Here is a 12416-nt window from a genome sequence, read left to right on the forward strand (position 1 = left end):
AGCGCCGTAAATATCTCAACAGATGCTTGGCTTGCCGGTAATCAGCTCGGCTCCTCGCCGGTCAGCGCGGCAGCGGCGGCGGCAGGGTATTAATTCTGGATATATATGAGGGCTCTCTCCGCAACATTTGGTTCTTTTTTTTTTTTTTTTTTTTTTTTTCCAGCAAGGAAAGATGGAAAAGGGGAGGGATCGGCCGTGAGTCTGACTGACGGTTTACATAATGAGCTTGTGAGGATGCGAGGCAACTATATAAACAGCGCGAAGGGAAGCAAGTTTTCCATTTACTGAGCGCCGCTAGCACCGGGGAAAGGAGGAGCGGTTCCACGCTAAACACTCCCCTCCGCGTCCCTCTCACCAAACACCACCCGGCTCTGGAGTTTATAAAGGCGACGACCAGCGCTCAGAGGTCGGCGGCTGGCTGCAGGATTAATTCCCAGAAGGGAGGACCGGATCGCCACCTGGATTTTACCTTCCGCTTTCTGCTGGCGCTGGGGGAATATTTGGAAGAGCAGGTTGCTACCAGGAGAACCGCCGTGACGCCTCTCGTTTTCTCCCTCGGCCGAGAAGCGCTTGCTTGGACCGTTTGAGGAATACAGGAGGAAAACTAAACCCACTAAGAACTGGAAGCTTGAGTAACACAAGGATGACAGCCTTGCGCGCCTTTGGCTTGACGTTTCTGTTAATGATTTTGCATCAGGTAATGGCACATCGCAAAAAAAAAAAAAAAAAAAAAAAGAAGGGTTCGCGAAATGATGTAAAGTGGGTGATGGAAGCCAGTTTGCATGGCAAAGCCGGGGTAAGGTCTGATTTGGCTATTTTGTGTGTCTCCCCTTTGTGCAGAGGGTGTCCGGCTCTGGCGTCTTCCAGCTGGAGCTGCACGAATTCGTGAATAGCCACGGGTTTCTGGCCAGCGGGAAGCCCTGCTTCCCCCACTGCAGGACCTTCTTTCGCGTTTGTTTGAAGCATTTTCAGACAGTGGTGTCCCCGGGCTCCTGCACTTTCGGCAGCATCATCACCCCGATTCTGGGAATAAACTCCTTCAGCATCAAGGACACCGAGAGATTTGACAGCCCCATTAAGTTGCCCTTTAACTTCACGTGGCCGGTGAGATCCCGCTTTAAGCCCGGTTTTAAAGCCGATGGTGGGGCAGGGGGGCGGCAGAGGAAGGCTGGTGGCAGCGCTCTGTTAAGCTGCAATGTAAACAAACCACTTTCGCCTTTAGACTTATTTCCAGAACTTCCTTTACAGGAAAAAAAAAAAAAAAAAAAAGAAAGAAAGAAAGGGATGGAAAAGCGCCTCCAGCCCAGAAACACTTGGGATAATAAGTGTTATTTGTTAGAAGAAATAAAAGCAAAGCGGGGTGGGCGGGGGGGGATCCGCGGTCTGCAGGAGGGACAGGGGGGACCCCGTCGCCGCGGTTTGGGGGGCGGACGGGGGGGGAGTTGCCGATGCGGGTCAGGGCCGGGGGGTACCGGTGGAGGTCGGGGGGGTGCCGGGAGGGGGATGCTGGGTCTGACGCTGGTTTCTCCCCTCCGCAGGGCACCTTCTCGCTGATCATCCAGGCCTGGCACGCGCCCGACAACTACCTGCCGGAAGGTGATTACGGCCGCGCGCCGCCGGCAGGGGGCGCCCTTCGCTCGGTCCCCTCTACCGCCCCCCCATCCCTCCAGACACACACCACCACCCCCCCACCCCGCATCATCCCCCTCCTTCCCCATCACACCCCCCTTTCCCCATCCCGAAAGGGTTAACGGCCGACCCCCGCTCAGCCCTTTATACCGTAACGGCGGGGCCGGCTGCGTCCCACCGCCGGGAGCCGGTTCCCCCGTCTCCCCCCGTCCGCCCCCCCCCCAACCCTTCCCCCTCGATATCCATCAGGGGCCGCTTTGATTCTGCCCCGGCCTAATCTCCAACACAATTGCGTTTCCTCCGGTTTATTTTTGGCGTGGGAAAGCGAGGCGGGCTGCGGTGAGAACGCCGGGAGGCTGCCAGCGAGCCCCGGCCGCCTCTTCCTGTATTTTACACCTTGCTCGAATTCCGCCCTTTGGAGAGGAATAATGGCTTTGGGATGTTTTTCTGAGAGGAGAGGAAAAGGATATTTCACGGCAGCCCTTGCTTTCAAAGGCCCCTCTGCTGAGCCCCCCTTGGCCGGGGTTAGCGCTCCCACTCTTACGTACATATATCTTGTGTATATATATATACACACACACACATATATGTATGTATATGCGCGCGGGGGGACCTCCAGTGGGGCAGGGCGTCCTGGCCGCTCGGGGCGGGTGGTTTTCTCGGCAAGGGGACTTTGTGTGCGGTGTTGACCGGCCGCTGACACTGGGCCCGCTCTCCCGCAGGCTCCCGGCCGCCCTCGGAGGACTGGCTCATCAGCCAGATGTCGATCCAGCGGTCGCTGTCGGTGGGCGAGGACTGGTCGCAGGACGTGCAGAGCGGCCCGCTGACCCAGCTGCGCTACTCCTACCGGGTGGTCTGCAGCGAGAACTACTACGGCGAGAGCTGCTCCAGACTCTGCAAGCGCCGGGACGACCGCTTCGGACACTACGTCTGCGAGGCGGACGGCAGCCTGGCCTGCCTGCCCGGCTGGACCGGCGAGTACTGCACCGAGCGTAAGTGCCCTCGTTAAAGCTCAGGGAGGCCTCGGAGCGTTCAGGAGCATCACCTGCTTTGGCTTCCCTAGGCACTTGTCTGCGCTAACGAGGCGTTGGCGTGGGATAGGGATGATGCCCAAAAGGCCTTTGAGATAACGCAACCCCCCCAAGGCATCAGGGAGCTTATTTGATGGAGGGTCCTGGAACCCAAAAGCGCAGCCCCTTGACCAGTTCCGCGTGACCCTGGCTGTAGCTGTCCTTGCGGTCAGTCCCTAAAACAGGGTGGCTGTGACAAGGCTGTACCAAGCCTTGTGCACGGTTACCCGGTAGGCGCTTGGGGCCGTGTTTTCACGCCGACCTTTCCACTCCCTGCCCGGAGAGAGAAAGCTCCACGCCGAGGACTTTGCCCCCTTTGGCTGCAACTACCAGCGCTGCGCTTCACCTCCGCGAGCATTAGCAGCAAAGAGTGAGCTAGCAGAGAAGGGATCCCGGCTGGTATCCCTGAAATCGGTGATACCTATTCCAAGTTAAAGCGCTAGCAGCTCGCCCACACAAATGCGGCCACAGGTCCTGCTGCCAGAGGAGATGAGACAGGTGTTGGGGCGTAGTAGTGGGAATCTTTGCTGTGAAATCGCGGTCCTGTTGGGTTTTTTTCAGTCTTTCGTTAGCACCAGCCAAAGCTGCCTCCTCTTGCTCCTTTTCTAGCAAGAGTTGCAAGAGTTCATGTTTGTTGTATAAACAGAAAAACTAAAGGATAACTTGTCAAACGTTGGCCTTCCTTGTTCACTTCCTCCTGCTCCAGAACTCCCCGTACTGAGAATTTTTAAAACAAAGCTTTGAAAGCACAAAACTGGTTTTCAAAGTAATTTTTTTTTTTTTTAAGGCTGGCATTTCCCATTTTAAAAGTGTATTCTGTGGTGCCATGTGTATTTACCTAAACATTTCTGCTTTTTTATGTTCTCTTTACAGCCATCTGTCTGTCTGGATGTACTGAACAGAATGGATATTGCAACAAGCCTGGAGAGTGCATGTGAGTAGATGGCAATTGCAATCTGAACTTCAGTTAAAATGTCACCTTGTAATAGAAACTTAGACTCTCTTCCATGTCATTAATGTTTTAATTTGACTTTTCTTTTAGCTGTCGTCCCGGTTGGCAAGGCCGCTACTGTGATGAATGCATTCCCCACATCGGCTGCCGCCACGGGACTTGTAAAACACAATGGCAGTGCATATGCGATGAAGGATGGGGTGGCCTCTTCTGTGATCAAGGTTAGTTCTGAAGGTTGTGCTTATGGGTATTCCTCAGCACTGGACTAAGGAACCTGACCCATTGGACCGAGAATTAAATTTCCGCCAGTTACCTGTTCGCAGGCATCAATTTGTACCGCTGCTGTCTTAGATACCAATTCTTCTATTTGTAGTAATTTTGTTTGAAAACAAGCAAACCTTCTTTTGGTAGCTGCAGTTTTTCTCTCACAAAAAAAAAGGTTTTTCTCTTGGGAAAAAACCCAACAACCTGGATGAGTGTTGAACAGGCAAGTTTTCTGCCTTCTCAAGCCAAGTTTGACTTATTCCCTGTACAACTATAACAATTTACTAAACAGTTTCCAGCAGCAGTAAACACCATCATTTGGGCCTTCCTTATTTTGCATACAAGGAAGTTAACTCATGTGATAAGTCTGGAGCATGAGAGAAAAATCCTGTAAGCAAGAATGAAAAGTACAGGTTCCATTTTAAGGTACACCAGACCACTTCCACCTATTCAACCCATTGAATCACTGAACCGTAGCCAGCTGAGCAGTCATGTCCTCAAGGCCATATATGCGCTGCTGGCACTGAGATCATTAAGTCCTCAAAGCAAGCTGAGTGTTTTCAAGACAGTTATAAGATTAAGATGGCGAAGTCCGAATTAAGCTGGAAAAGTAAAGTCGCAGATTTTTTTTTTTTTTTTTTCTGCTTGTAGTTATCTATTAACCAGTTGTATTCCAATTACTCTACGGTATTTATAGAGACAATAAAATTTTTCTGCTTATGTCCTATGAACTTGTGTGCTTAACCTCTATCGCAAATTTAAAGGGGAAAAAAAAAAGGACCGTCAAGCTTGGCAGAGCATTTAGGCAGTTTAAACTACTAACATTCATAACAAGAGAGCATGGTAAATAAACAATAAAAGAATTCTAGTGTTTGTTTAAATCTCCAAGCCAAAACATCATTATTTCCTCCCTGCCTCCCCAGAATGTGCCTCGGAGCACACCTCGTAAAGATGGGGCTGCCTGTTTCAGTACACGACACGTTGTGCACAGAGTCTATGGTGCCCTGGCCTGTCTTGCACAGAACACACGCTTGCGAAGTACACGTTCCCACTTGGCACCTAAATCCCATTGTAGCTAACAGGTTTACGGACACAAAAAAGGGGAGAGCACTAAGAAAGATAAATTTTTGCCAGGTCTCTCAAAATTCAGAGCTCACGTTTAACAGCAATGGACGTAGAGAAATATCTAAAATCAATGTTAATCTGAAACATCTGATTGTTCCTGATAATAACCTGGATAATCATCCCCAGTATTCCTATTGATAGCAAAATTAAATACTTCATTGAAAATTCTGCTTTTTTTTGTCGACTAAAGGGTTACGCTATGAATGTCTTTTCCCAGCTGTCAAAGACACTTTTTTCCCCTAACCCCCGGTCTCTTTGCAGATCTGAACTACTGCACTCACCACAGACCATGCAAAAACGGAGCAACCTGCATGAACACCGGCCAGGGCAGCTACACGTGCTCATGCAAACCCGGCTTCACCGGTGTTGACTGCGAACATGAGATCAGCGAGTGTGACAGCAATCCCTGTAGGAACGGCGGTAGTTGCACGGTAAGGGCATTTTAAATGTAAAGCCTTTGTGAGAAGCAAGCCCCAGTATACCTTTTCAGAAATGGTTCTGTAACAATGTAATGGGAATTCGATAGTACACAGGTTCATTACCGACGCTCACAACTATCATACTGAACCCTTCCCGAGAGGTGTCAGGGGAGGAAGTCTGTTACAGGAGGAGATGTATCATCTAGATTAGAACCAGTCAACTGATCCTTAGGTTTCTGTGGCAGCCATTATGAGAGCTTGGCAAGATCCAAGGCTGGTGAGGGAGCAGATGTGGAAAAAAATGACCAAGGTTCATGCAGAAATGTGCCACGTCTGTATTTTAATAGCAAATGAAAGAAAACTTCTGCTTTCTGCTATGGGAGCATAGTGTCAGACAATATGAGGGCAATGAGCTGAAACACTTTCTGTGAAACAGCGTTCTACATTTTTAGTTTCCTGCAGTCTAGTCTTTCAGTGGGTTTTTGAACCCAGTCAGTGGTTGATTCTACCTGTTGATAAAGACTGAGGTTGATTCTACCTGTTGATAAAGACTGATCAGTTATAGATATCAAATGTAACCCAATGCACGCTTAGATTAAAGCTAATGGAGCAAGACCCTAGCTCCCTTCTCCCAAGGCGTTGGACATGGAAAGAAGTACTTTGAAAGAAGTTTTATTGTGATCTAGGTGGTGGGACTTACCCATGGCAAAGCAATCTAAATCCTTGTAAAGAAAAAAAAGGGCTCTCATGATGAGGATAAATGCCCTGATCACAGCTGTGTAGGTCGACACGTGCCATCCTGCTCTGGGAGGACCTTGGGGATCCCATTAGACAGTAGTGGTGTTAGTAATGGTTTTGTCTGGCTGCCTGTAGGCTCCCTACAGCTGCATCTGCTCTGCTTGTGTAGCTGCGTGGTAACTCCTGCACGCCGAGCACAGCCCATTCACAGCTCTGTCCCTCACAGCCCGGCCGGCAGTTATTTACTCTCCAAATGTCGCTTTTGCCACATCAGAGCGTGGATGGGAAGGGAACGAGCAGCGCACGCATGCTGCCAACCGAAAATAAGCATGTGAGCAGCTATCTCTTGGTGCCATCAAATAACAATGTCCTAATGTTGTGTTTTGCAGGACATGGAGAACGGTTACCACTGCCTGTGCCCCCCTGGCTACTACGGCACCCACTGTGAGCACAGCGCTTTGACCTGCGTAGATTCTCCCTGCTTTAACGGTGGCACCTGCCTGGAGAAGGAGCAAGGGGCCAGCTACACCTGCGTTTGCCCTTTCGGCTTCACGGGGTCAAACTGTGAAAAAAAAGTAGACAGGTGCACAAGCAACCCCTGTGCAAACGGTGAGTCTCTCTGACATAAAGATCTCGTGTCCCCGACTCGTTTGTGCTTTTCAGTGCAGAAGTGATAGAAATCCAATCTGACCTCCACTCTTCCTCTAATTCATTAGTCCCTCTCCCCCACTGTACTCCACATCTACGCTAAATTTAGTCTCTTGCTGGGGAGGGGGGGAACCTTTCACTGGCATTTTCTATGCAACGAAATGATGCACAAGGTTTATCCTGTGATGGGGAAGATGGCAGAACTAAGTAAATTAAATTAACTTTATTACATATTTAGAAGGGGCATATTTTTAAGGCATAGCGATACAATTAGGTAGAGGAGAAGGAACTTTTAGATGTGCAGGTTTTTTGTAAAATAATCTCCCTCTTCTTGAGATAACATAAAATACTAACCGGGGAGAGGTTTAGGTTTTTGAGTGAAGTGCATTGCAGACTAATTTTTTTTAATTTTCTTTTTTTTTTTCCTCAGGTGGTAATTGCTTTTACCTTGGTCAGATTCGTGTGTGTCGTTGTCGGGCTGGTTTCTCTGGTCAGAAATGTGAGATAAACATCAATGATTGTGCCAGAAACCCATGTTCCAATGGGGGAACTTGTCATGACCTGATCAACGATTACACCTGCACATGCTTGCCAGGCTACAGTGGCAGGAACTGTGACATCAAAACCAGAGACGAATGTGCTTCTGGGCCATGTGAGAATGGAGGCACATGCTACAGCGGACTTTATAGTGCCAACTTTGTCTGCTACTGTCCTTCTGGCTTCATGGGCAACCGTTGCGAACTTCCAGTTTACCCAGTGCCCGTTACACTCCCTCCTAAACCAGTCCCCTGGATTGCCATATCCATGGGGGTGGGGCTGGTGGCTTTGCTCATACTGTTCTGCATGATAGCAATGGTCATCAGGCAGATGAGGATGCACCCAGAGCAGGACTTGGAGACAATGAACAACCTGTCTGACTTCCAGAAGGACAATCTCATTCCAGCTTCCCAGCTCAAAAACACCAATAAAAATAAAGACCTTGAAGTGGACTGTGGGCTGGAGAAATCAAACTACAAACCCAAGAACCATAAACTGGACTACAATCTGGTAAAAGACCTGACAAGTAGAGGGACGCAGGAAGACAAATATTACAAAAGTGAAAAGTGTTTAGGAGAAAAGTCTCCCCTCAGACTACACAGGTGAGAATGCAGTCTTCCTTCTAGTCTTTCTTAAGGTCCCTCATCTTCATACCAGCCTAGAAGCAGATGAGAAGACACGGGAGAAAAAAAGAAACCTTGAGCAGATAATATATAGAATAAACCAGAGCAAATCCAGGCATCTTAATACTGGAGTATGTGTGTCACGGCCAAGTGTCATCCTTAGCTAAGTCAATTAAATAGAGTGTTTGGGCAGGGTGCTGCTAGCATGGGTACTGTGAAGGGGAACAGCAGTGGCTAGGTCGGTGGTGAAAGTAAGAAGTGTCTTTCCTTCCTCAATAGATCTTGGAGGAACAACAGTTAAGGCATATAGTGATTAAAAATAAGTATTTTGCTTATTAAGAAGGCAAAATGGTCTGCTTACTGAGAAGAATGTTAGAGTAAAAATAGCTAGTCTTTTTCAAAAAAAGAAAAGGGCAGGTATTCCCTGCCCATCAGTCTTCTGACACAGGTACTGAAAGCCTTGTCTGGGATCTGCTTGTAGCTGTTACACTGAGGGATCTTGGGAGTACGCTATTAGGTTGCACATGGCAGAAGCACAGGAAGACAGGAGCTATTCCTTACTTCCACTTTCCTAGTAGAATGTCCTGCCATCATATAGAACATGTGAAACTTCATCCTCTCCCCTTCCCTCCCACACCTTTGCAGCTATCTCATTCCACCCCTCCATATTCATGGTAGATTTTGAGAGTCAGGCTTGTTAGTAGTCAGCTAACGTTCTCTTCTCTCTGCCCTGCCTCAGTGAAAAGCCAGAATGTAGGATATCAGCGATATGCTCTCCAAGGGATTCAATGTACCAGTCCGTCTTTGTGATAACAGAAGAACGGAATGAGTGCATCATAGCCACAGAGGTAAGTAAGTACACAGACGAACAAGCATAAATTCAGAAAGCAAAGGGGTAAATTATCCTTTAGAATTGCATCTGAGAAGGTCACTCTATTTCCAGGGATCTCAGTGCCTCCCAGCATTCACCTCTCCTCTTCTGTGGCCCACACAGAACATGGTGGGGAAAATCAACAAATTAGCAGCTCTGATTTTATTAAACCAGGGATTTTGAGCTTAGATAAATCAGCTGGAGATGAAAGCACCAACCATCAGACCGTAACAGTTCAGCACATTGTAGGATTATTTCCTCTTAAATAGGTAGTCAGTAAAAATGCAAATAATAATTATTCATAGGCCCATTGAGGTAAAGCCACGTTTTTTCCTATGGACTACAATGGATAATCTGTGTTCTGTGGAAACAGGTAAAGCTATAGATTTCCAGCAGAAAGGTGTTAGTGGATAGCCATAACTGTTTGGAAGTCGGTAATAAGGTAATTTCAACCTCTTGACGTTTAACCTCCAGCTATATGTTCTCTAGCAGAAGTTAACGCTGTTATCGATAAACACATCTAGATTTTGATGTTATATTGAAAAGTCAGAGGACAGATACACAAAAAAGGAAGGGCCTAGCATTAAACTTTAAAGACTTCAAAAAGCAGCTGTTGAGGAACCAACCGGTTCCTGAAAAATTACTGACCATCTGGAAAAGGACTCAATGGAAGTTAAAGGCAATATGACATTAGCCAATACCTGCCCTCTTCAGTGTAGCCATCCTTAGGACTAGTTTCAGACTCCAGGAAAGAGAAGCTTGCTGAGCCACATAGCAGTGCTCTGTGAAGTCAGATCTGCAGGATTCTGTCTCCCTTGCCAGGGTGGATATCAGATGTCCTCTTGAAGGCAAGGTGGAATGCAAGTCAACTGACAGTATTAAAAGTTTAAGAGTAAGTGAAAGGATTTTCAAAGATAAAAATGACAGCTAGACGCTTCATTCCCATTAACTAACTTAAACACCGTATCTTCCTTCGAAGATCTTGCTGACCAAAGCTAGACTCCCAGATTTACATCAGGCATCTCCACAAGTGTTTTTATTGTCAGAATGACAGCCCCTGAAACCTCTCTCCACGTCATTCAGGCTTAATGCTTCTGAACACAAGCTTTTTAACTTTAGGTCTTTTACAGAGACCTAATGTTAAGCACCCAGATTTGCAAGCATTCCTCCCCTCGGTCCAGGTGGAACAACTAATCATCATACAGATTTTTTTTTTTTTGCTGGTGATTCTTCATCTCTGGACCGTGCCAAAAACATTGAACGCTGGTAGTTAAACTGCAGTAACTTCTGGGTTACATTGCTTTGGCTTGACATACTTGAATTACAATTTGTTAGTTCTGCAGTACTCTGTACGCTGTGCTTCCTTCTCATTCCCGGTATTCTTTTCTGTCCCGACAGGTATAAGACTGAAGATCAGCTCATTTGCACCTCAGATTTGGTAATGCCAGTAGATGGACGTTCCTGCTGCATTGTTTACAATTCAGAACTGGATCGGACTGTTTTTAATTACATGCAACTTGCTGCTCTCAGGCGGAGGATGGAACTGGGTGAACTGGACAGACTGTGAATTTACTGAAAGATGCAATACACCTTTTTGTTCTTACTGCCCTTGTTTGAAGTTTGATACCAGAAATCTCATTGGCTATAGAAGAGGGGAGGCAGAGGGAAGAGAGAGAGGTTAAAAAATGTTGTCGTTTTAATTTGTTTTTTAAAAGATACTGAGGCCAGTTCCTCATGGACAGACCCCTGGCTTTCCAGAACTCTGGTTATGGGAGGTGCCAGTAGATGAGGAGGCACTTAACTATCACAGATGTTGCCATGGAAGGTGTGAAGAAAGACACATTGCTATGCAGATAATGGATACAGTATAAACGAGGTCTCCATATTTTAATATTTTTTTTTCTCAGTTTAAAAGTGCCTAAAGTGTGTCAAGAGAATCTAACAAGCCCAAACAGAGACTCGACTGCTCTTTTTGCAGTTACCTGAACAGTATTGGGCAGGGGTGGTTGATACCTCCTGCTACACATCTATCTGCCTCTCTTCCCTCCCGCTGCATGTACTGGAGACTGTGTAAGGGGCGAGAGGAGGAAGGAAAGAGGAATACCGAATAGACATGTCAGCTCATTTGGTGATGCTTTGGAGAACTGATTGACCCAAGCCACAATATGGGACAGATTTTTTGTGGATTTAAACATTCGAGAAGGAAAAGTTATGATAAGGAACGTGTTCTGCCTCTTCCCCATTGATAAAGGAGGAGGCGTGATCCCAGCTCTATTTAAAGCCTTACAAATGCGTTTAAAATCAATCAGCTCCTAGAACCTTTATGTGCTGAGCTGCCTCAGCTGTTTTCATGCCCTTTGCACTACCAGTGATTGTGAATAGACATTACCTTTTTCTTCTCCTTCCTCATTCTCTCCCCCCTGCCTTATTTTGACACAAATTTGGGGGTTTATGTTGATGTGTTTCTGAATTAGGTGCCACCTTCTACTGCAAATAGTCTCAGAATTGCAGCTGTTACTTTCTGAAGGAGAAGCAGCGGTGTGACACACACACACCCCGCCCCATCTCTCCATCTGGTTACAAAACTCCCAACTCCTGTCCTTCATCCTGGTTCCAAATGCCCAGTAGCGAAGCACCCACTGAGACACCCTCTGCCAAGACAGGTGGAGATTAGAGTTAGAAGGTTCTAGGCTCGTCCTGTTTCTTTCATACCCCCCCACTGCGATGCAGAAAATGCCCCTGGAAACCAGAGGTGTGCAGAAGCTCTTTTCTTATATACCTATTTACAGCAGTAACACCGGACACCCCAGTGGAAAAGTGCTGTGATACTAATGAGATGAGACCGTGGGGTGGGGAAACAAGATCTCTTTGAAGGAACCTGGACCGTGCTGTCTCTCCGACAGCGGTATTCCTGCCCTTGTAAATCCTGTTGTTGGACTAGCCCATCTACTGCCTTGAACTGCGCAGACAAGACCCCTTCGTAATATCCACTACTGACCTTCTGCTCTGACCACGTAGGACCATTTTGAGGATGACCTTCAGAAATCAATAATATGGGTTTTAGTTTGTCTGTTTGTAGTTTATTTTGAAGACTAGTATTTCAGTAATTTAAAAAAAAAAAATCAGAAGCACTGAACTTTCTACGTTTTATAACATTATTTTGTATATAATGTATATTTATAATCAAAACAGAAGTGTAAATATGTTTATTACTTCTCATGTAATGTTTTTAATGTGATGAAAAAGTTTGAATTTTATTTTTTTTTTCAAGCAATGAAAATACTTTCCTGCTACTACAAAGTTTATTGTGGTTTGTCCTTTAACGCTTCAGGTTCCCTGATTCTGTGACAGCCAAGGTTACTTGAAGCCCCAGAAGGAAGCTTGTCTGCCTGCTCCCTGCAGTCAGCCCTACACATTTACATTTTGCACACCAACTGCTGTCGGCTGCTTTTTATAAAACAGTTGCACTGCTAACTGATGTCAAAGTTGTTCAGCTGAGTGGCATTCATCTGACAGAAAAGTTATACATATTTATATTGT

General features: G+C 46.7%; 1 protein-coding gene across 2 annotated transcripts; it reads left to right on the plus strand.

Moving 5' to 3' along the window:
* Positions 1-274: 274 nt before the first annotated feature.
* DLL4 (delta like canonical Notch ligand 4) lies at positions 275-12173 on the plus strand. Of its 2 annotated transcripts, XM_074148971.1 has the most exons (11): positions 275-697; positions 841-1104; positions 1539-1596; positions 2352-2621; positions 3573-3633; positions 3742-3872; positions 5302-5471; positions 6587-6806; positions 7276-7984; positions 8745-8853; positions 10275-12173. In XM_074148971.1, the coding sequence occupies exons 1-11, from the start codon at positions 644-646 to the stop codon at positions 10278-10280; spliced, it is 2052 nt and encodes a 683-aa protein (XP_074005072.1). In that variant the 5' UTR covers positions 275-643; the 3' UTR covers positions 10281-12173. The 2 variants fall into 2 exon arrangements, with proteins under 2 accessions (XP_074005072.1, XP_074005071.1); XM_074148970.1 differs by lacking the exon at positions 10275-12173 and having other exon boundaries at positions 377-697; positions 8745-8883.
* The last annotated feature ends 243 nt before the right edge of the window (positions 12174-12416 follow it).

The sequence above is a fragment of the Numenius arquata genome, chromosome 6 (assembly GCF_964106895.1).
Source record: "Numenius arquata chromosome 6, bNumArq3.hap1.1, whole genome shotgun sequence".
Lineage (NCBI taxonomy): Eukaryota > Metazoa > Chordata > Aves > Charadriiformes > Scolopacidae > Numenius > Numenius arquata.

What these genes read in the sequence shown, in the direction of transcription:
- DLL4 (XM_074148970.1), top strand. Translation starts at nt 644, where the DNA reads ATGACAGCCTTGCGCGCCTTTGGCTTGACGTTTCTGTTAATGATTTTG. An exon ending in CGACAACTACCTGCCGGAAG is followed by an intron (nt 1,597 to 2,351) that starts GTGATTACGGCC and finishes GCTCTCCCGCAG; the next exon opens with GCTCCCGGCCGCCCTCGGAG. An exon ending in AAGCAACCCCTGTGCAAACG is followed by an intron (nt 6,807 to 7,275) that starts GTGAGTCTCTCT and finishes TTTTTTCCTCAG; the next exon opens with GTGGTAATTGCTTTTACCTT.